Raw genomic sequence first — 24,665 nt, forward strand, 5'->3', positions numbered from 1 at the left:
GTTAAGCCCGATCGTGGGAATGAATGGTCGATAGGCAGATGGGTAGATAGCTAGGCGAAACCCAACTTTGTTATGATGACAACCTGCCCTTGTCAGGGAAGTGATGACGTTATCACATACTCAAACCCCATCAAACCTCTTTGATAAAATTGGTGATAGCGATTATGCGACTACTAGGATAAATTAATATCTGGTTAAGTCAATTGGAAAAGGTTTGAAAATAATGTCCGGTTTAGTTTCAGAAACCGTCAGGAAATGAACTGCTGCGCAACGTCTCGTTTTGAACACAAAAGCTTTGTCGGACCAGGTTACGAGGTTATGAGTTCCTCCAAGTTTTAAGGCAGAATTAATCGCCAGAATCCTTCCTTACTAGCATTCAATGGTAGCTTTTTTTAAGATTTGGTTTGCTCCCAAGTCAGGTTTTCCAAAGGGGAAGGTTACATGAATTTGTGCCGCGACTGGGATCTAGACGTTCCGGTCTATTTCATATGAAGTTTTCTCTTGGGTATCACATACACTTTTAGTTGGTCTGTATGGGTGAGTAGCACCAAAGCAGCCGCTTAAAGGGGAAGGTTTTTGAGAATTTCGGCCGTTGACAACTGTACACAGCCACGTGTCAATTCGGCTTATCTAGGACCGTCCTTTGTACACTCGCCAGCTCTATGCCCTATGTTCTATTCATACTGCGGTGGTTTGAACCGCCTAGACCGTCAGCCACTGTGATGCTAACTGTAGTTCCTTCCTTAAGGCTCCGAAATTTCCAGGTCTGTTCTCTGTCCTACGTCTAGTGTATGTTCCGCCAAGATTATCATCACCATCATCGTTTACGCTCAGCTGCCGTACAACCATAATGGTTCTGAGACAACGACTGTCGAAGATTTGAACGTGTTTCAGTTTCATTGCTCACAGAGACCACGTCTTACGGCCACAAAACAAAGCAGCCTGTACTACAGACTGATACCCACGTTCTTTAAGTTTCAGAGATATACGGGTTTGCCGCCATAGGTGTACCAAATTGGCAAACGCGGGAGACTTGAATTGATCCCAGCTTTAAAACCACAATCAAAACTAATGCAAGTTCCGATATAGGTAAGATGCTGTACACTTTTGGGCGCCTTTCCATGGTTTAAAGTTACATATTCAGTGACTATATATCCGGGAGTATGACCTCACAGTTCGTGGGCGCAGGGCGCATGACAAAGACTTTGAACAGTTCATCCAAAAACACCTGCGCCTTCTTTTATGTTCCAAGACGAGAACAGTGTCATCTGCGTATTGCAGCTTGATGAAGTTTTCGTCAGCCGCTATGTGAACACCAAGGTTTTGAATGCCTGTTACAATATCGCCGAGTTTTTGATCAGCACCTGATATTCGCCAGCATTTTCAGATTTTCTGATCAGTCTTCCAATGTGCCGACCAGTTGATGTACACAATCTCTTTATTCCAAACCGAAGGTGTAGTTGACAATGTTCAGGTCCGAATAGGAAATGCGAAAACAGTTATGGGCTGTCGAAGAACTTTCAGCAACCTTATGAGTAGTGTTCCCCGTGAAAATATATTTGTATATCTCGAATATGCCAGTGACAACGGAAATACGAGGCGACCTTTGTGCATCACACGCAATTCAAGAATATCACAAGTGAGTGATTCAGCGGGAATTCAGGCGGTTTTCCCTTGAAGACCTAATCGATTTGCAAATGAGTGTATATGTCGTATAAAGATGACCTTGTTCATACACCCCGTGTATAGTTCACGGTTAAAGTAACTAATAAGCGTTTTTTCTGATCCTCGATAAATCTAGTAGAAATCCCAACTCTGATAGTACGTAGGGGAGAATGGTTGCTCACCGAAAATAATCAAGTACCATATAAAAAGAATGTCCCCTTACAATTCCATACGAATTTGTCAGACATTGCTGCTATTCGGGGGTCACTACCAATTAGCTGATTTGTACAACCATAAAATTTTCGGTCGAACGCTCACTACTGGTTTTTCACTTTCAGCAGTTATCTCCAATGCATTTTCAGAATTTTTTTTGGAATAGAGTGAACTAGGATGACGAATTTTGCCATTGCATTTTTGACCTAACAGATTCACCCTTCCTGGGTTGATTGGGTTCAAAGTTCAAATGAAAAACATGGTTTGAGTTGACCTGAATACTATTAAACGTCAATCGTATGATTTAACAGCCCCTGTTGCTAGTGTTGGCAAATGGTATATTCGATCAGATAAAAACTGGACCGTAGATCCACAGTTCACAGCCAAAATTCAAATCGCTCATTGTGTTATAGGCATACTAAGAAAGAAATCCACTGCTGATTGAATTGGGAAGTCAATGAATTAGCTAGTGTTACGGATGCTACGTCCCATGGCAGTTTCCCAACTTCCTGCCGAACCACATTAATGAACTCTTTTATCCAGAGTCGTTCACAAAAACGTTTCTGTTCCATCCTTCCAAATGAACAAATACATCTTGCTAACAATCTGCCTTATATACTAAAATCTTGTTTCTACTTTTCAAGCTCTCAGTGGCATCCTGTCGGAATATTAGTTCTTTCTGTATTTGGTTTAGTTGAATTTCATGTCACGGGATAATCGACTTATTTGCAATCCAACTTCCTCTCCATTTCTGTGAACTGTTGAGTCGTACTGACAACATCAGTGGACGTAGCACATTCCACATTCTATTTGGACGGAGAAGTTCTTGTTTCTCTAGGTGAGGGTTTTTTTTGATTTCTTCGAAACCGTTAGATCTCCTGATGGATATCACTGTCAGACCGTGTTCTGTAAACGCTGAGGTGGAGGACAAAAATCCATGACAGAAATGTTCCAAAATTTGCACGCACACACAGAGACAAGTCGTTACATCACAACTTGTAGCCGATTTATGTCCGATTTCAGCGGAAACATGGAAAACAAGATAACTTGCCCTCGTGGGAAATAGTCGTAAAATTTCAGACAGGAATGTTGACTTTGTGTAATCTAAGATTTTGTTGAGTTTTCCATTATTTCATTTTCCCGTCCAATCTACTTTGATTTTGTGGACTCACATTTGCACAGAAATGCTTCCGTATCAGTCTGAAACCAACTCACAGAGAAACACGAACGAATCTCCTTATTCTATGACATGAAACATGTGTCTGCATAACAAGTGATTAGCCTACTTTGGTTTTGCATTTGATGAGGAATTATTGTACCAACTTTATGTTGAGTATTGGAGCGAAATATTGGGAAAACTTTTTCAAATAAGGGAGATTCTTCTGGTCTGTTGTTCAAGAAGTCCTGCATCACAGTAGCCATGAAGGACATCCCAAGGATTGGTAGCATTTCGGTATGGTCTCAAAGCTTTCTTAATTGTTATGAACCCTGCATAGATAACAACTCTTCATGTGCGTACAACTGAATAGGATTTGATGTGATATGGTCAAAACAAGAGTGTAACGTTACAGATTTGTCGATAAGGCCTGTTTACAAAGACGAGGAATAAGCGCCTAACTGACTGCTGTCCCTGCTCCAGTGTCTTGGAATCGGGAAAAAGCTTCACCAGAGAGCAACACAGCTGCTGTGTGGCGATCAAGCTAGTGCATAAATCACAAGTTGCATTGCGTTAGTCAGTGGGCATGAACCAGTTAAGGATATCCGAAAAATCACACTGAGCTGTGAAAGAGAATTACTCCGATAACTTCTTCTACAAGCTGTAAGACTGACGTGTTCCTTGGGTTTGAATCTCACAACTTGCTTCCACAAGTACGGGTGAACGGGGGAAAACATTGCTTGAAGACTGAGTAAGGCCATGAAGCTCGCTGTCGGAAAACAATGGTCCTCAGCCGAAGCTTTCTACTCAAAAGCCTGACCACAAACTAGCGGTGTTTGCGGGAAATTAAAGTGTATTAGCATTTTTACAGAAACCGGAGGGCCGGGCGGCTGTGTTGGTCCGACCTCTAGCCAGTGACCAACCTGATATGAAAGACTGTGAGTGTCACACGGACACCCCCAGTATGGCTCAATGGGTCACGGACGCGCACAAGACGTCAAACCATGATAAGGTTCAGTATCTTCGTGATGATCCTGTTCTATCAGTCAACAATGTGTCCATGAGCTGTCAAAAACTATTAGGAGCAGTCTTCACTCCTGAAGAAAGTTGGTTGTAATAAAGTGTTTGTAATTTCATTCTACATCCGTATGTGAACAACCCTACCGGGATCATTCTCTTTTATCATGACCGCATCATGCTTCAAATTTACCAGGCACTGGATTTCAGCTGTAATGTTTTGCTACGTGACATTCGAATCCTACCCAGTCTTGTCGAGGGTTCTTTCTGTCATTTCTGCCTCCGCAAACCGCATAAAATTATAAGACATTTGCATTCATCCTGTGTCATACTTCGGAGTTTTAACCGTTCAGTTCTTTGCTGGCTTTGCCTGCCTGCCTGCCTGCTTTTGCTGCCCAGTTTATACCAGCATTTTTGCCTAAATTCATACAATGCTATTGAAGACTGTTCTTCAATTATTGGAAGTAACTTTGGTCTCCTGGGAAGATTGTAGTTCTTACAGTGTTCATGTTCAAGAAGAAGGATTTTCCCGAGTAGTTGTCTTGCTTTCCAGGAACCTTTGTTTCCAAGATCTGGGAAGATCTTCATATTGGCTGAACCATCAATCGAAATAATGCAACATCAAATCAAACTGGAATTCAGGAATCGCTCAGACTGCTGTTTGAGCAGAGACTGCATTTGTTCTGATGAAATCACCATCGTAAATACCCAGTCTGCCAGTGCTGTAACGAGCCAAAGACGGCTTTCCCGTCTTCGCCATTTTCATACCTTCTCTACTGGTCGCTTGTTTCCAAGCCTTGTTTGCTGAGCTTCACTTATGCACTTGCTGTCCAAATCGTGTGAGATCGGGTAGTGACCTTCGCGATGCATCGTTCTTCACACTTGTACATTTCGGCGTGGACGCGTCCGTACACCTTAATATTTCAGCCATTGCGGATCTAAACCCGGTAAACTAACATAGACACTGTTTGAATGATTCTTTACTTGTCCTGGCGCGGTTGTTCTGGAGGGGTTGGGTTGGACACTGGATTCGAATTTCCCTCTTATTAGAGCTTATCAGCCTTGCACAGCAAAAGTCGACTCCAGAGCTTTTCCTTCTTCTGTGTGGACTGAGCAGAAACTTTGCAAAAGAAGTATAGGCAGTATTGACTCCACTTACTTGTTAGTGGCAGGAGACTGTTACGCTTGTCACCTTTATGAAAATATACCGCAATATCTCGAATATCGTGCCAACTGAAACATGAGGCGGCCTGTGTGCAACACTTTCAGTTGTAGAATATCATAAACGAGAGATTCAGTTGAGTTTCTCCTGAAAACCAAATTGATTTGCAAAGGAGTTTATTTCTCGAAAACAGTGCAATTTGGGTTCAAGCAGATCATAAGGTTGACGGAAACTCGGGGACTGCACCTACCTGATGAGCCCCAAGAAGGGCGAAACCGGTCGTGGGCTGTCGAAGAGTTTTCAGCAACGTTGGGTGTAGTTTTCTTTATGGGGTGAATATTGTTCTTCAACCGCAAAGCTGTCCGTTAAGGCAAAACAATAAGCACATTCGTTTGTTCATGTCCCATCAATTGTCAAAGCCCTGTACAACAGGTCGCTTCGTTTTCAAATTTTTTATAATTTCGTTGACAAATACCAGTAGTAAACGAAGCTTATTTTGCCTGTCTGGCTCAAATAATGATGGGGTGATTCTTCTAACCTTTTAAATTGTTTCACAAATGTCTGTTACGAACATTTGATCAGCGAGTAAATGCCCCTGATTCAGAAATCACGGGTGAATTTGGAAGAAGACTAGCCTATCTGTCTGCTCATTCAGTCTTACCCAAAGGGTATCTATTTCCCCATTCGAACATTTTCTGTCTCGAAATCGAATTTGCACTGATTTGGTTGAGGCCAGTGGTTTGATGAGAGATCATTTTAGCGCGATCATGTGTGACCCATCTGGGCAGTAAGGTTTTCGAGTGAATCCTCATTTCTAGGCTAAAGCTGACATGTTAGTATGCCTACCAAGAAGTTTAGGGCGACAGATTCCAAATGGTAGACATCCCTTTTCCTCGGATGTTGTGCGAAATTGTTTTCATACTGCTAACTTTCTATTTGTACATGCGCAAGCAAATTAATCCACAACACTCATCAGATTTTGGTCGTGATTGACGTCAGTAAACTTATCCATTGCGGTTAGTATGTCCACCAACGGACTGTCCGATATCTGACCTCCATATAATCTAATCTGAGCGATACAGTCAGAGTCATAACATACCGATAGCTTGTGTCAGGGACTTTTTGGCATGCATGATCGGTTGTTATTGCACCAACATAGTCGCGCCGGTGGTCAACAATTTTAAGTTTCCAAGTGAGATTCCGTAATATAAGTGTAGCCAATCTATACTGAAGAGCCAAGAAGGCACAAGTATTACATCCTTATTGGGCAGCATTCGCACTGCCCACCTCACGGAACAGAATTCGAAAACCGCGACATACCTAACAGTGGTTGAACACTTAAGCGCTCAGCCTCGAGTGGCTGATCGCTACTGTGATTAACTCGCATTTAGATGCTTAGCGTCGTTTCGTCACTCAATCATGGAAACTGTGTCACGTGGTCATATTCGACTGACTCATTGAGTAACGATTCTCAGATGGAAGTTGCACTCAACTTATGAAATTACTCCTCCTCTAACCAACTCTTTGAGTGATTGATAAGATGATCGAGTCTTCCATTTGAGAAGACTTTACCTGAGAATCCAGTCAATAGGTGACCATGTGATGTGGTTTTCGTGATTGAAAGATCAGCGATGCCATAAGTTCTTTACGTGTGGGTTAATCACATTGCTGCTGCAAAATTTTGGTAGGTGGCGTAACGCATATGTTGCGGAATATAGATTGCTCGGGTACGCTGTTTGGTTGTTGGTTTGTTCTCAGAGCTCAGCAGTTGGATTTCAAACGTTTTGTCCCCAGTCGATGTGACACCACCCAACGAAATCCACACCGAGCTGATGTCAACATGAACCAAGGTGACTCATCCTGGCACTGACGATATCGCCTCGGTTGATGAGACACTTGCGATGCGACTTCCAAGCTCGGTAGCAGAATAAAAACCAAGAAGTCTTTCATAGCCAGAATAGGTCGTAGGCGGACCTCGTATGTGTGGATTCCGGGGCTTCAATTAGTTATATGTTGGACGGAGTTCCCCACTGGTGCCTCTACCGCTCGCAGTTAGGTGCTTCTACGACCAAGAAGCCTACCCAGAAGTAGATTCGCCAAAAGTTCGGCTACCCACTTCTTCGTCTTGCAAGTCAAGCTAAACCAAACCTGATTTTTTTTAGGGACGTACCTAATTGTTACCCTTAGTAATTTTCACCGTATATGAATAAATTTTCGAAAACATGTAAATCGAGCATGTGGAACAAAAAGAATGGTATTTTTCAAACGTTAAATGGGTAGGCGAGTGATATCTGTAACACACCTGGGTGGTGTCCACTGCTGATAAAACATCCAGCAGACATTCTCACCTTGGTGATTGACCATGTGACGGTCGGTATGTTCGCGGTACTTGGTAATTAGCTTTCAGACGTTTCGGTATCAACCTAAGTAACAGTACCAATGCGCGGACTGAGGATGTCATTCCGATGGTAACGAGGCGGTTGCAAACTAACTACCAATAGGAGCATGTGACCTATCCGTATTTCGGTACTTTTTCATTATTGTAACATACTGGACTTAGTGTCTCAAGTATCGTGGAGTCTGTTTATTGATTATTTTGTTGACCCGAAATGTAAGAGAACTCGTGTGATACGTTGGCGGGTTTGATTCATTCAAGTGAGATTTGTATCTAGGTTCATGTGGGGCATTGATACATCAACCACCTGTTGACCTAGTTACACAGTCTGATGATTCAAAAAATCAGAAGATCCATTCAAACTGATGGGATGTCTTCTTAGGATATCTGTCCTTCAGTTGCCCCCGTTGGAGCTCATCAATAGTGCATATACTTGTCCGGGTTTTCCGTATATCTGACATATGAGGTAAGCATGTTACCACTGCTCCACCAGTACACTCTGGACGCAGGAAGAACGTACCTAAATGACCACGTTTGAACAAGTGAAGGTGTTCAGCTCGAACGACATGATTGGTTTACCGGGTGCATCGAACCGTGATTCAGTAAGTACCAGTCAATTGGCCCACCTGTCAGGGCTTTCCCGTCAGTGAGCGTGACGGTCGCTTGAAACCAACTGAATAATTTGTGATTAACTGTAGGTGATTGTGGGATTTGTGAGATCCGCGTTAATACCACTCTCGTCCGAACAGTTCTCCTCTCCTGACGCCATTGTTTTGATGAGTTTATGCTAGAGCGAAGAAGCAATGGATCCAAGTTCCACTCTCGATAGAGTCCACCAGTCATGCATCAGATGTGTCCGGCGTACTCTGGTGAAATAGTGGTGCCACATGTCCGATGTCCGGAGTTCAAATCTTGGCATAACTAACGACATGTGCATAGCTGATGAGCTTCAATAAAAGCGAAAATTGCGTCTATCGTGTGTACTCACCAGAACAGTAGTAACAGAGGTAAAATGTTCGAATGAGTGCGATTTCGACGTGAATTTTATAAATTCCACATTCATCCACAACGAATCTGTCCTGATGAACAGCCTTTATCCTGAGCGAACTCGAGATGTCGAGACGTACACAGATGTTGGGCAACAAAAGGAATGAACACACTAATCTATAAAATAGTTTTATTTAACCGTATGAAGATGTCGCGGCATATTTTTAATACTGTTCTATATGAGCCCCGATGGCGCGTAGTATGGATGCAAACTTTCGTGACCTACTGTCCATACCCAGTTTGTGAGTGATTTGATGAACCACCTGTTCACTATTTTGCGTCATGAATCTCATTGAAAATCGTCCGAATGCCAAAGGTGTAAGGGGTCAGTGTTCTCACACTTGTAGGTAAACTTTTGATCCTCCTGCCGCGAAGCTTGAACGTTTCTTTGTGGGCTTCCATGTGGTTTCATGCTATATGCGGATGGTTACTCCCTACTTTTGTGCAAATGAATGTGCCACCGTTCTCCGGAAAATCCTCACCCAGTTGAGAACACCCGATGATCTGGAATTTTTCGAAGGATACCTTTTCTAAACAACAGAGCTTCTCTGAGTCGGTATTCTGCGTAAAGTTCTGCTGCATAGCTGCTTGGACTAGGATGAAGAGACTGAACAGCGATCAACAGATCGTTTCAAATACTGCTGCTTGGACTAGGATGAAGAGACTGAACGGCGATCAAATACTTTTAATGACAAGCGAGAAAGGCGATAATTTGCTAGTCTGAGTCTGCGCACCCATGTTTGTGTCTGGGGTTGACCGTGGAGTTTGTCGAGTTATCCAACAACGTGTGAAGTCAAGAACCTAAGAATCCTGTTGATATATAGCGTTGATAGTGGCAAATTCGGTTCCTAGGGTGAAATGCAAAATCCTCAATTTTGGCCGGAGACTTGACTTAGAAATAAAGCGATCTGTGCCAACTAGCTCAAATTCACCTCAGTATAATAAACTTATAAACCCGACAAAGCGAGTGGTTTGTTGTAGGTCTGTTTGCTAAGCCTGGCAGTTGTATTGCAAACGTTCCATCACCAGTCCAGGTAATAACATCAGTGCAATGATGACGCAATCCAACTGACAAGCACAGCGGACAGACTAACAGCTAGGCAATACACTCGAGCTACGCAACTTAAGCAGCATCGTCAAAGTGGGTGGTCCCGTCTGAATGAATTTGGTATTCGGACATGTCGTTACTCGGGATAGCTTGAATACTGGTTACTATGATTTACATAGCCGCTTCGATCACGTCATCTGCAATCTTTCCGCTTGGGAACCAGACAACCACATTGTCTTGAGTAGGAATACAACTTTGGGTCACTTTTCAACTTTTTTACTCCCTTGCTAGGGAACCGTGGATCATCGGTCGTCTAGATCTCTTATTTGGTTTCTATTTGGATCCCTACAATATAAATCCAGTAAGAGGGGAACAGCTGTTTATTGCATTAAGTGTGTGATTATTGACTGCGTATGAGTGTGAAAATTTTGATTGTAACTAGAAGGCCGAGACACTTGCTTCTGACTTCAAATTCATTCGAGCCCTACAACGTGAATACGGACACATATCTGAATTGAAAAATCAATAGTTTTGACCTAAACATCACTCAACTTATACTGAAAGATTACAACAGGTTAGTAGTTTGCACCCATAAACAGAAAGTTTCCCACACACTCCAAAAGAACCTCTACTTGTTTCGAAATGCCAGCTAAATTTTGCAATTGAAGTGCCAAGTGCGTTCGGATAACTTATCTAACTGGCTTGAAGTTAGCTGAGTATCCTCTAAGCTGTTTTGGAAGATTTTCTCAAAAATGAGTGAGGAATTTACTGACCTAAACACTTAAATACTATGCTAAATTCTATGATTGCCAAGGGATTGTTATCACTTTACATTCTTTGTTTGGGGCAAACGAAACTTCTGAAATGAACAATGTATGTATCTCCGAATGTGGCTCAAGGGGATAGGAGTGGTGCGATTTTAGATTGGACCATTCAACCTCTTTTGAAAGAAAAGTAAGGATATGAGTCAAGAAGAAAATAACACCATCACCTTTTGCACACTTGTTAGCGTCGTTGGCGCCAGCCTCATTACATTCTGTCCTGCCCAAGGACAGTTTCCCAGGAACCAAATGTCGAAAGCAAATTAACCATGCTGAGCTCAACAACTCAAAGAGAAGGCAAAGGACTATATTTCCATGAGCCAAAGACTTTGCAGAAATGACTGCACGGTTGTTACGACAGTATAATACAACCGTGGCACACAAGTCTGCGAGGAACCCTACGGATAGAACTGTAAAACCCAACGGGATGACTAAAGACCAACTTCGGAAAGAAGGTTCAGTGCTGAGGTTGTGACAAACACTATGTGGAACAAACAGGGAGGAAGCACTCTATTAGCATACATGAACACAAGCTTGCATCCAAAAGTCACGACTAGTTTTCCCATGTCTCCGTGCACGAAGATCAAGATGGACATAAATTCAACTGAAGACCGTTCACAATATTGGTTCAAGCAAGAACAAAGAGAGAACATGAATTCCTGAAAGCGTGATATTCCACTGGAAAAGCTATCAACAAACACATTCAGATTGACCGAGTCTATAGACCACTGTAAGTAAAATCAGATATATAGGGTGCTGAGGTTGTGACAAACACTATGTGGAACAAACAGGGAGGAAGCACTCTATTAGCATACATGAACACAAGCTTGCATCCAAAAGTCACGACTAGTTTTCCCATGTCTCCGTGCACGAAGATCAAGATGGACATAAATTCAACTGAAGCACCGTTCACATATTGGTTCAAGCAAGAACAAAGAGAGAACATGAATTCCTGAAAGCGTGATATTCCACTGGAAAAGCTATCAACAAACACATTCAGATTGACCGAGTCTATAGACCACTGTAAGTAAAATCAGATATATAGGCAAACCAAAACATAAAAATATATGGTGTTAACCCCCAGTCCTCGACTAAAATTGACCAAAGAAGTCGAAGAAGGATAACGAAGGACTCAAAAAAGGAGGTATCAAACTGACCATCTATTGGAAACAAAATTGGCCAACATAGAGGACAAAAAACTACATCAAACGGGGAAGAACCAAAGGCACATCAAAATCACGGAGACATTGAAATACAAATTAAGAGCGCACCAATCAGATCAAAAGAAAGCACCTGAAAAAAGCAGAAAACATCATAACATTCAGATAAGCTCGGAGATGAGTAACAAGAAACACAACTCAAATAAGGAAGGGACCAATGAAAAACGGACCTAAAAACTCCAAAGGTGCTATCCAACAGACCAATGGAACACGGGATATTCGAACCACAGAGCAGCTCAAATCACGAACGAGCCAATAAATTTACTCGAAACGTAATACCCGCACGTGAGAGGAAAAAAGATACACTTAGAAAACTATGTACCGCAGGCATTTTGGGAGGAATTTACCCACTCAATTGCTCACCGGCAACGTCTCTTCGAAAGGGGAATTAAACGTCTGCAAGCTAATGGTCAAGCTCGACGAACAGGTCGACAACCATCTGGCTAACCACTGGTAAACACACTCGAGCTACCAATTTCTTAACAGATCAACAACTCATTAAGAAAATGACCGGAAAATCATAAAGGTAAAAGGTAGGTGTTGGGGAATCCATAACGAGGCAATTAGAAAATTAGTTTTCGACTGTGCAACAGGTACTTCCATTGAAGAATATGTCCAGCACCAGAACCTGCGTTGATTAGGCCATGCATTGCACATGCCGAAGAGTGTTGTTTTCCGTGCCCACTCCATACTAACGGAAGCACAGAGGTGGCCAACCCTTGACCTGGCTATCGGTGCTACTCGCCTTCCAGGAATGAGACCGCGTCATCCTCACTGCGAATGGTTGGAGATATGGCTTCCAACCGATGTCAGTGGCGATCTTGTTGTCAGTTTCTATTCAGATTGACTGAATGAATGTCTGGAAGTGTATGCAACTCGAAATGATTGTAGTAAGCCAGCAATAAGTCCCTTCCACTTTATTCTTTTTTGCATGATAAGGCTTTCAAATAAATCATGGTTTTACGGCAGCAAAATAACGTGGTGTCATGCTGTCGATGATGATGATGACGATGATGACGATAATGGTGAAGGAGTACTGCCAGGGCACCCAGTTCTGGATAGAAGAACGAGTGTCCTCAACCAAAGACTTTAACTCAAAAGCCTGACAGCAAAGTAGCGCTGTTCGCGAGAAGTTTACGTGCGTTAGTACTTTTACAGAAATTGTCACCACACCAGTTCCAACCCCAACCTGGACTGCCAGGATTCTGCGTTGGTCAGAACAGTGACCGTCCTTGTGTGAGAGAATGTGTGTCTACGGACACTCTTAGTATAGCTCAATGGGTCACGGAGGTTCACAAGACGTAACAACAAGTTCATGTGTTTTTGTAACGGATTGGCTTGTACACAATCAAATAAAATCTGGTTGAGAAAAGATAATTTTTTAGTGCTCAGAGTGTCATTTGACGGGACAAACGTATGCTATGCCATCAGCAGGAGTTGTTTAATCACTTTAATCATTTTATTTAAACTGAGTTGGAAATCACTAGAGGGTGAATGTTGCCAGGGTGAATAGAATTATGGTGGTTATATATTTAGTTGAGCATCTGTCCAGCTGAATTAACGAATATATTGTCCAGGACATTCTCTATTGACAAAAATGCACCAGTCAACAATGTGAATGGGAAATAAAACGCCAAATCAGGACTAAGAAACATCTAGTCCTGATTACAATGTAGGGCACTGGAAGACAGCTAGCCAAAATATTGATTTTGGATTTGGGTTAATTCAAGAACACTTTGAACTAGTCAATATTATTACCACGTACCTCAGAATGTAACCAATGGTGTCGTGAAAAGACGTTGAAAACAGTAAAAGGTAAGTAAACATAAACAACCAAAAATTCAAATATTTACTTACGCCACCAACAGTCTAAAATTGGTTTGAAGGAAGATGAGTGAAACTTCCGTATGGGAAGTCGTCATTCAAAGAGCCAGTCCATAAGTAACCACGTGATATGGATCCCGCGACTGGAGGATGAGTAACGCTATATCCTGTTCACGCAGTTGATCAGACGGTTGAGGTGACAAAGTGTCTAAACTAACATCCGGGAGATCGCGGAGTTTCTTGGAGTGCGCATTACTCATGATTCCCAAAAAGAATGAAACAGCTGTACGGTGCTTATCGGCTCTCCAGCAGAGGTTGCACGATACTGCCATCAAAACTAAATGATATTGGAAACATAAGCTGTTTATCGGAGAGTTTTTAAAGGATGAATCTTAGTTCCAACTACCTGTCACAATCACTGTTTGCCCGGATTTGAAAGGTTTTCCATCATAAGCTTTGACAGACCTCTCTAGAATGTTCACGTTTTATCCTCAAAGCAGCATGTACTGAGGTTAGGACTCTTTCAAAACCCGACTCAAGTTTGAAATGTACAGGCATATCTATATCCGTCTTATGTAGAATGATGACAGTTTACGTTGAAACGGAAACTGAATCAGGAGAAACTACGGAACCAAGACAGATGATCTTTGACATATTGTAGAAAAGGCAGGGATTAATTTCGTTGATTTGACAACTGCATTTGGGCGTATAATTGCAGCCACAAGATGAGAACTTGACTAAATTTGACTTAAAGGCTTTCAGAGGTCGACAATGGTAACGAATTAGAAAGTTTCTTCAAACTATTTCGTGAAATGTTGTTTGGGTGCCTTGCCCGTCACTTCTTCCCTGGTGTGATTTGCTTGGTTACCTATCAGATCGTGACCTATGTAGGGATTAAACTGCCTTACGAACTTGATACAATCATCGTCGGACTACATTGATAGACAAGCAACGTTGTTCTTCCTAGTAAATCGTGATAAAACGCCTATTTGTTGTTAAGGGTCTTTAAGGGATGACATCATCACAAACGTAGTCACAAAGCATTCCTCTGCCTCGTCGCTCAGATTCCAGCTAAGAAAAAGTTGAAATTCTCTACGCGATTTCCACAAAAAGTTTTAAATGTGGCAAATATAAACTGATTTTTTAGTCACACAGACGTGTTTGTTAATTTTGACCCTGTTTGTGGTTTTACGCCATTTGACAAAGTGTGAAAACTCGAGGTTCAGGAGTGGATTGTCGTGACTTTTCGTAGTAGAATCGGTAGTACCATGTAGCTTGTAACTCATAACTATCAGGCATAAGGAAATATGATCTAAAGGAATGGTTGGCTACCTACGTATTACTTTAGAACGACCGCCGCTGTGACAAAATTTGCCCATTTCACAGCTGTCCCCTACTTTCGCCGCCCGAGGCGACTGACTGGAACCATTGTTCGTGCGACTAAGATCCCAGCTACTACCGGTTTATCCTACGTTGTGACCCAGTTACTCCAGGTCTGACCTGATGATATTAATCCAGGCCTTCACCTGCCTGCCGAAGTAGAAATACTAAGGCAAGCATGGTGGCGGAGCTAGTGAATGTTACTGGTCGTCTACGGGTTTTTGACAGGAACATATATTATTACTATCTTCTTGAGCTTGGCCGTTAGGTAAAACGGTGGAACTCCGTTGTATGGAGTTTTTATTTTATATCATACTGAGGTTTCCTCATGAGGGTGCAGTTGAGAGCAAACAATTTGTGAATTACTGGTATTATATGTTTATATAACAAGACCTACACTTATGAACTGCTTATAACGTATCACACAATTTAAACGATAACAAACTACTCCTTTTTTGTCTGTGTCGACCATAAAGTAGAATGGCTCAGACGATGATATACATCACTATAGCTTACCGGAGACGAGAACAGACTTAAATCCATGCTTAGTGGGAATAAACATTTGAACGCAATCTAGCATTTAGTGAAATTCGAAGAGATTTGTCCGTTTTGGGACAAGCACAAACGTCTGGAAAAAGAGGGAGCTCGCAGTCAATGAAGCGTGGAGTGGTTTCCCCCGAAACTCGCCGTGTATTTGGTCTTCTCATTGAAGTGAGCCAAATTAAATGATTAACTTGAAATGGATTTAAGGTGTTCAAATAACCCAACTGATGAAATTGATCCTCGATACTTTTTACACACGATAATGTTACCTCCAATAAGAAGGATCCGCTTTAAACTGTTGCAGCGAGCTCTTTAGATTTGTTTCACGAAACCATTCCTTTTCCCAGCTTTTCTGCTAATATCCTTTTATTTTTGTTGCGTGGAAGAGTTTTAGGAAGTTGCATTTTATCAGAGACTTGCATTTTAGACTAAAAGTTTGAGGTAAGTTACCGGTGTTTGAGAAATTCTTCCACATTCGCGGCTACGTTCGATCAACGTGTGACAAGTGAACTCGTGTGATTGAGTTAGACGAATACTCCAGCTGCTCTTACATAGATGGCGTTCTTGTGTTCAGAGCCATAATGCACTAGTCATCACTGTATCTATGGTAGCATATGACGAATGGCTTGTTACTGAGTTGTTAGTACATTATGAGTTGACCGATTTGACACTTTTTTGGAATAAGAGAGGATATGGTGCAAAGAATGTCCTTGTCGCCAACTGGCTTTTTCGAGAAATTGTACAGCGAACTGCAAACTGACATCGATAGAAAAGTATCTCCTTTATGGTGGACCTTGAAGACGAACGCATCCACTTAGTACATTGTAAATGATTTATCTTTCCGGAAACTTTGTTCTACTGTTATGGATTAGCGAATCGTTCCAGACTGCCAAGTTGTTCGACCTGGCGTTTGCATCCATCCTCTCACTCTAATGAAAACATCTTCACCGTGAGAAGGTAGTGAACAACGCTTCTCGAACAGACGCAACTTGAAGGAGTGTCTTTTGAACGCATTTTATGAAAGCACAAGGAATGCTTTTGTTTGCTTTTCCAAGACTTCCCTCACTACCATATGACAGCTTTGTGCTCTCACACGAAGACTTGGTGGTAGGGTTTGCATGCCGTCAATACTGACTTCATACTATTCAGTCAGCGGGTACTCCAAATTTTTAAATCGTCCATTCAATTGCTGAGTGTAAAGTTCGTGTTTATTTTTCGAAGTAAACTATGCCTTGAGGAGTTTGCCTGATTACGGCCCAAACTTCATCGTGTGCTCAAAGGTGCGCTTCATGGTTGAATAATATTTGGTATATTTCAGTTTTGTTTACCTTACTTGGTCCATCCATCAACCCCAACGTTCTCACACAACTCGAATTATTGCACGCTTGAATCACTTGTTACAGCCCGATCCGAATCACGCTTTCTCTTGTATCAGAACATTTCAACTCTTTTAGGGTGGATAAATCTTGAAGTGAATTGGGAATCGGTGAATCCAGTACATACCAATACATACTTGCTTGCCACAGTTATTAGGATAACGCGGTCCTGAATTATGTGGTCCACTTTGCCGTGGTATCCATAAAAAAGTTTTCGAAGTACGACGTGTTTTAAAAAACCATTCCATGAGACCTTAGATGTACTCTCGAAATCAGAAACCCCTAAGAAAAAGTGTGTCGGCGGAAGAATTTCACATGGTCAAGTGCTTCTTGTTCGCCAACAGGATATTAAAATCTCAAGAATATTTGAATTTTTTAAATTGGTAATTCAACCTAGCGATTTTGTTTGAAATCGAGTCAAAACAATCAAAATGGTAGCAGAAGCTTGCTCCAGCTGCAGTATATAAAACGAATCCTCTGTGTGAACTATGCACGCTGGTCAATTATGTCGTTTTTTCGAATTTCCTGCTACGAATATCAAAAACATGCGTCTGCATAAGTCTGTTGAAGTGGTATCAGCAGTCATCAGGGAACTTTTGCAGTTCCATCAAAAGTGAAGGTTTTGATCACTTTTTGGGGCAATACAATTGTTGCTTCGGCTTTACAGTAGAATGGGTTATCAAAACACTTTATGAAAGCGATCTGATATTTACCTGTTTGTCAAAGTTTCATTGATATTTTTTAGAGTGAGCACAATGGACGTATTCATCTCAACGTTCATCTCGTCTTGGGATTTAAAATTGGTTAGAGTTGCCCAATGATCAGCCATAGGTCTTTGATCGGCCATACTGATCCATTCTAAAAGAAGTCCCGTTTTGATTGCGAATAGCTTATCCGGACTTTTACTGAGCATCAGAACTCGACGGAGGCATACATGCTTCACGCTGCTTGATGGGCCTCAAGAAGGACAAAAGTTGTCGAAGAGTATTCAGTACTCCTAATAGTAGAGTGTCTTTGAGAAAATATGCCACGATAACCACGAAACTCGCAATGCCGACTGAAAAATGAAGCGACCTTTGTGCAGTGTCATGAGTGTAAGAACGCTAGTTTCTTTTGGGATTCATGTGAGTCTCCACTACAAACAAACTTGGTGCGCAGACGTGTGTGTTTACTGATTTTCGTGCAATCTGGGTTCAAGCAGAACATACCCTTAACGAAAACTTCAGAACTATGACTACTTTACGAGTCCAAATCAGAAGAGTAAAACTGGTCTTTGGTTGTCTAAGAATCTTCAACAACCTCGCGGATGGTTTTGTCTAAGGAACTTGACACAAGTGGGTTTTTTGGGGAATGGATACTCTCTCAGTTTCATCTCGTTAAATTTGGGAGCATGATTACATGTGAACAGATTTGTAGATTTTGAGCTTCAGAAACTGTCTCCAGTAAATAGATGTCATAGATCTATATAAATTTGGACAAAAGTACGTTGTGTAAACCATTTTTCGAAAGTTGATTTTATTTTTCAAGGCATTAGCATTTTCGGGGTGGGACAGTCTTATATTTTTAAGATTACGATAGATCAATGTTTTATTGACACGATAATGTATGAAAGAGGGTTTCAAACTGCCCATTATCCTAAGTTGACACAGAAAAGCATGAACTTCATTAATGTAAAGTCAAAAAGGCCTTTTAGGGTTTATAACTGGGACAATTTTTAGTCACGACGATTGGCAGGCGAATCAAGAAAGGTGTGACGCAGAATTAGTTCGCGAATGATTTAGCTAGAATATTTAAGCATTGTTCTGGTGCCAATTAACTGAACTGTACAAGCTTTTACCCCGTGAAATCCAACCTTGATTTCTGGATGTAATACTTCCATATCATGCCTTACGAAGGTAAGGCACCTAGACTAGGGTTGTATATTCGTCGCTGCCCTGTTGTTGTTCAACGGAGTAGAGCGCACGAGGTAAGGCACCTAGACTAGGGTTGTATATTCGTCGCTGCCCTGTTGTTGTTCAACGGAGTATGTTGAGCGCACGACAAGACAACCTGCCAACGGAATAATTGAGCATCTCCTGTTTGGATATCATGAGACACAACTGTCTAGCCAAATGCTCGATCGTGTACCAACTGATTGACACTGGTCACGAGAATAGTTCGAATAACTTTTAACGTTCTCCACCAAGTACCCAATAGTAGACTGCAGTATCGATCTGATAGCATCGTTTGACCATAGCCAAAGTGGTCACCGTACTGTTGCTAAATCTGGTACAATGCTTTCAAACATGATCCATACGAGCTCTGAGTTCGCTTTGGTCATGTGATACAAACCGATCGACCAATTAGCTCACCGGGATTCTAGACTTTTTCAAAGCATCCATTTAGATGCCACATGGGATGAGTTGACAACCCATTGTCCACGTTCCCGCGTTTTCTATATTAGTAACCAATATTATCTGTTTTTTTTCACTATTTACCTCCATTTTCGAACATTACATATGTATTGACCCGGAAGATCAGATATGGAAAACGTTCACCACTGTGTTTTTGGACTATGGGAATATTCTAGTAATAAACAAAATGTTAAAAAAAACCTCACCACTTCTCTCAACAAACGGTAAAAGAGTTATTGTGGGGAATTCAAAAACTTTTCACCTGTTGTATATTTCTACTATGGATTGGCTAAATAAGTCGTAACTAAAAGAAGGATGCGCGATGTAATGCTGGATGTCATTTTCTCATTATTAGCATTGGTACCCAATTTCAGCTGTTGATGGTTTTTTTTAAAATTAAGACAACGGTTTAAATAGCTTGCTTTGACGAGGGTAGTGTGCCATACGCTTATTTTTGTGATTTTTATCCTAATAGAGATCACACTCATACGGACCTACCTTCCTATCTACATAGGCCTCTCGTCTGAAAACAGATTGGATTTGAAGGCAGTACACCGTAGAATCTGTATGTCCAGCACAGATCGTCAGAATTCCCGTTCGTCTTGCTATCACTAACGACGTACAAACTGAGGAATTTGGGCTCTTGTTTCGGTCTCTTTAAACCAATGTTTGCTGGATGTACATTAAGATGCTAACTCCATGAACGAAATTGCTTCACTAATTTAGTGATTTCTTTGTGGAGTGGCTTTTGCTGTATGACTGAGCGGAGTATAGCATCTGCAGTTTCTCTAAGGTTTGGTCATCCGGGAGCTGGGGCACGCTGAATTATTTGACCCCCTAAAATAAGACGGGCCTACACATTCCGACAGAGCACTACTCGAATATTAGCGATTGTTGTACCCCGACTCGGCGCAGAGGTTAGCTGTCAAAAATCATTCCCCAACTTCATCATTTCCAGTTAAAGAAGAGAATTGCGAATCCCAGTTTTGTGACGCTTTTTCAGTGCGACGTAGTTGAGGGAATAGTCAGCCGTCTGTTACTTTTCAGTCTGATCATGTTGCTCTCTCAAAACGATTTTTTGGGTAAAGAGCCGTAACAGTAACTAATGCGACCGTCTAAGACAAGCAGATGAAAATGTTGCACCACGACTTTTAAGAATAGGCGAGTGACAGCAAGCTGGACGTAAATTTAAGACTAGTTACACTGAATGGTTCGTTTGAACTGAACCGGTGGTTTGCACTAATTAGGCGTTTATCTCGAGATTTGGCCATTACAGATTTTATGTGAGTCCCTAAGTGTTGATTGATTGATTGACATGAGCACGGTCTATTTCGACAGGTCTAGTTTGCGGAATACTAAATGGACCAAGCAAAGATCACGGAATTTAATTTGCCCTTGAGAGTCTCACTGAGCCACCACCGAAGTCTGTTTGACCACCCATGCTAACGAGAACGTTGTTCATAGGTAGACGTCCCAACGACGGCCTCTCTTCCTTGAAGGTTTGTTGCTTTCAGATGAAAATTAAATGCTGATAACAACTTTGGTGAACGTTGTTACAGTGTAGCCACTTTTTATCGAAAATGCTCAGGTAAACTGCATTTCATCACTGAGTCTCCATTTCGTGTCTGGCATATAGACCCTAGAGACCTGACCCTTCACTGCTCCAAAAGTTCCCTTTTTCAGTAGTCAGCACAAATACATAAAGAGAATGTTTCTTCTCTAAGCTGTGACAAATGCTTGATGTCCACAGTTACGTTGTGGATAATAATTCTCGTATGGAAAAGAAACAACTTATAATAATTCTGCAAAACAAACTTAACAGTTCTGAAATCCATCCAAGTGAGACTGAGGCAAGCAATACGAGAGTTTGTGGTGAAACCACCTTTAAAGAATTAATCGATTCATAGGATGGGAACGCTTATGCGGGCCTACTAAGAGGCAGCAACTTAGTTGGCATTAGAACCATTTTCAAGAAACACTAAGTAAATGCCAAATCAGAATGCATTCAGGCATACAGATGTATGTTTCAAAAGAGGCAAACTGGATGGTTCTACATTTATTAAACCTGATACTCACGAATAAACGCATGAAGCCTTTTGAGAATAGGACCTCACACTTGCAAGTGATTCTTTTTCCCACATTCGCCGGTCATATGTCCCCCCAAACGTCTGTGATGGTTAAATTCGATCAAGAAATGCCAAACCGGTAGCGAAATATCAAATTTCTCTCAGCAAACCTTGGAATAGTGTGATCTATCTAATGAGTATATTTCGATATCTTGTATATCGTATCAAATTAAACCTCGGAATGCCTTTGGGTAACGAATTCGGTTCAAGGATACCGTAAAAGCAGGATTCATTCGAATCTCTTGCCAACACCCGTACGATTTAGAAATGAGCTCCCTCAGTTTTATTAATAAATTTCAAATTAGACCATCAGTGCTCAGTTGGATACCGAATCCAGGGGAACGTTTGGAAAAGTCATAGCACCAAGAAAAAAAACCTAAAAGGTATGGAGGCTTTTTGAATTTCATGCTGACTGTCGAAAAAGTGGAACTCCAGGAATTTTCTTGCCCGGTACTTATCGATAATCGTGAAATATGAGTACTGGATGATGAACAAATAATCAAAATATCGTTTGAAAAGACGGTCAGTGTTCTACGGCGGGCTGTAAGTTTCTGTGTCCACGCTAGGTAAAACGATTTCATCTAGGATGGGACCGCGCAGAGCATATCTTAGTTCATTCTCCTCATCGGCGTACAATGCCACTGAATGCAAGTCGGTATAACAACAAATAGTTTTCCATGTGGTCTAACGGTGAGATAGGTAGAAGATTACTGGCTTTGGTGTGAAAATTGCAATTAACTCACTAGTTTTGTAAAAAATGCGAACCGGGATAACTTGGCTGGACGCCTGTTCCCAACATCTATCTGTATTTAACGTACGCATGGTAACTAGAAGCAATGGACAAGAAAACATTTTGTAGAGTATTTATGAGTGGGCTCAAGAAGACCAACTCCCGGGTCTGAGTACATCCCGTCCGCGTGGCAGAGGGGCAAACGACACGACATAAACCTTTTTGTTTTACCTCGCCTGGTTACAAAGGAAGCGCAACTGAAGTTTCAACTGTATCTGGGCCAATCTATCAAGATACCGGAAGTTTAACAAGAACAGTTTTCCTTCCGATCGCAGAAGAAAATCTCATTCGCAGTTTTAGACCCCATAACTTTGCATATACAAAAGTATTGTAGAGACCTTGAGTGTTACGTGTCCGGACAATCAGTTATCAGTCTCACGTGACTAGCCTGACCAACAGATTTTATCGGTCTTAAATATTTATTGATTTTACCAGATTCTTGTCCATCCACAGTTTCGACTGACTGTTTTTATATTCGGGACAATAGAAAAGATATCGAAACACCTATCTTCGCTTGAGCGGTCTTAATCTTGTCTGTATTGTGGCACTCAGGCTTCACCGAACATTTTTCCACCTGAAGGCGGCTCATACTGCTGCTTTGTTCAGCGGCTTAATTTCTCAGAGCTCGCTTACCTCTGAGCAGATGCAACTTACTGGCGCAGGGGGATTTGACGATATTCGAAGCAAGCATCTATTATTCGTGCCTTTGGTTGGTTAATTATGTCTTATGGTGTAGGTCTTACCCAGGAGTGTCCTATGTTTACAAGTTCACTTGTGTGTGATTGTCTGCAAACTAAGTAAGTCTCCGCCATTATCTCGTGAAATGAACGAGCTTTTATCGACATGCAAAACGTTTTCAATATTCAAATCTATCGACACAGCCCAACAAACGAGACCGGCCCAGTTATTCGACGTAATCTATCGAGTATAGGGAATTCAGACAAGGATTATTCGCCAAAAGTACTTTCGAAACAACTGAAGCTATCCTATTGGGACGTAAGAGAAAGGAATTCCCGCTTTTTCAGAAAATCAGTACTTTAGTGCTAGTCAGAATAGATCAGTACTGATGAAGTAGTGACCTTTTCTGTAAATTACTGAGGAAGTCACATGGCTTGGTGAGACAACTCTCTCAAACCTGGTTTCCTGTTCAGTTCCTTTTCATCCCAGTTGGGAATGCTAAAACACTAGAAAATTTTGGAACAGATACAAACAGGTGGTATTATGGCATAACAATAGAGAATTCAAGAGTCTCTGTCCATTTGGTAAAGTATTAGCACCTTTTCGACTTGTTTCGTGCTTTTCTTTTCATATTGGAGAGGCGCCAAACCTCTGGAATTAGTTTGGTAGCAAACTACAATGAACCAGTTCGAACACGAGAATGTTGTCTGATGAGCCTCCGTCGCACTTTGAACTGTCTTTGAAGTAACGGCGTGTGTAATTATAACTGGCAGCGCAGTTAATTTCATTCAATAAGAGACACTTGATGGGCTTGCAGAAAAAGTTTGATAGCCACCAGCTTCTTGAACCACGCTTCGGTCTGCACAAAGCGAATAGTGTTGGGTGAAAAATCGCCAACACACGCGTATCCCTAGTGCCTAGTTTGTAGTGTTCAAATCCTGCTGGGTGGACATTGCTCTAATGAGCGTGATTTAGTTAGCCTAGACTAATCACACCAGAAGACTGAATGGAAAATGGGGTTTTAATTTTCCACCAATCCGAAAACCACCTACTGGTAATCAGACGTCGATAAAATTTTAATTTGTGTTCAACGGTTGACTGATCAGCAACAATTTTATTTCAATCCTCGTTGACATACTTTTGAAGAAATTGTTTTTAAAATTTCTCAAGTGGCTTTTGGTTGCAGGGTACAAGATTAGCCGGAGCAACGAATCCAAATTTTGTCCGTTGATATTTGCAATGAAGCCTGATTCTTACGATTTCAAACGAAATTCACGCTGACTATCATCAGTTAGCTAGGAGTGCGTTTGGCGAATTGAGGTTTTGTCTTTTACTGTTAGTCACAGAGGAAATGAGTGATTCAAATTACAGATTTCGTTAAGGTGAGCTAGTTAGAAAATGTTTAATCCCATTCTAAGAAGCCTCGCTCTTTTCGAATGCATGAGGTTGATATTGAGAAGAAATTTCGGAATTTTCGATAGAGATTTTGGCCTGTAATTAAAGATAGTCTATGTTGAAAAATCGAGAAACACTGTACAGCTATTTCGCCTTATTGGGAATCATCAGTAGTGCGCATTCCACGAAACTATGAAAATTCTCCTCCTAGAGTTCTTTTCTGATCTAGGTTTGAAAACTACCGTTAGTATACGGGCAGCTGATCAGCAATGTGATTAAATCACACTACATCATCATTATCAACGACAGCATGACATCAGTGTTCAACACCAATGCTTCACTGCCGTACAACCATGACTTATTTGAAAGCCTTATTGTAAAGAAAAGAATAAAGGTGGATGGGGGAGGGACTTAGT

The 24,665-nt window shown here is 41.5% G+C and overlaps 1 protein-coding gene across 1 annotated transcript in view; it reads left to right on the top strand.

Moving 5' to 3' along the window:
• Positions 1–24,665, top strand: part of T265_06180 (hypothetical protein) — a gene marked incomplete at both ends in the record, with an annotated part of 43,135 nt that overhangs the window by 1,270 nt on the left and 17,200 nt on the right. Inside the window, one exon of the mRNA XM_009171381.1 lies at positions 6,972–7,063. Within this exon, the coding sequence (XP_009169645.1) occupies positions 6,972–7,063 (92 nt within the window). The remainder of the gene's footprint in view (positions 1–6,971; positions 7,064–24,665) is intronic.

The sequence above is a fragment of the Opisthorchis viverrini genome, assembly GCF_000715545.1.
Source record: "Opisthorchis viverrini unplaced genomic scaffold opera_v5_124, whole genome shotgun sequence".
Classification (NCBI taxonomy): domain Eukaryota; kingdom Metazoa; phylum Platyhelminthes; class Trematoda; order Opisthorchiida; family Opisthorchiidae; genus Opisthorchis; species Opisthorchis viverrini.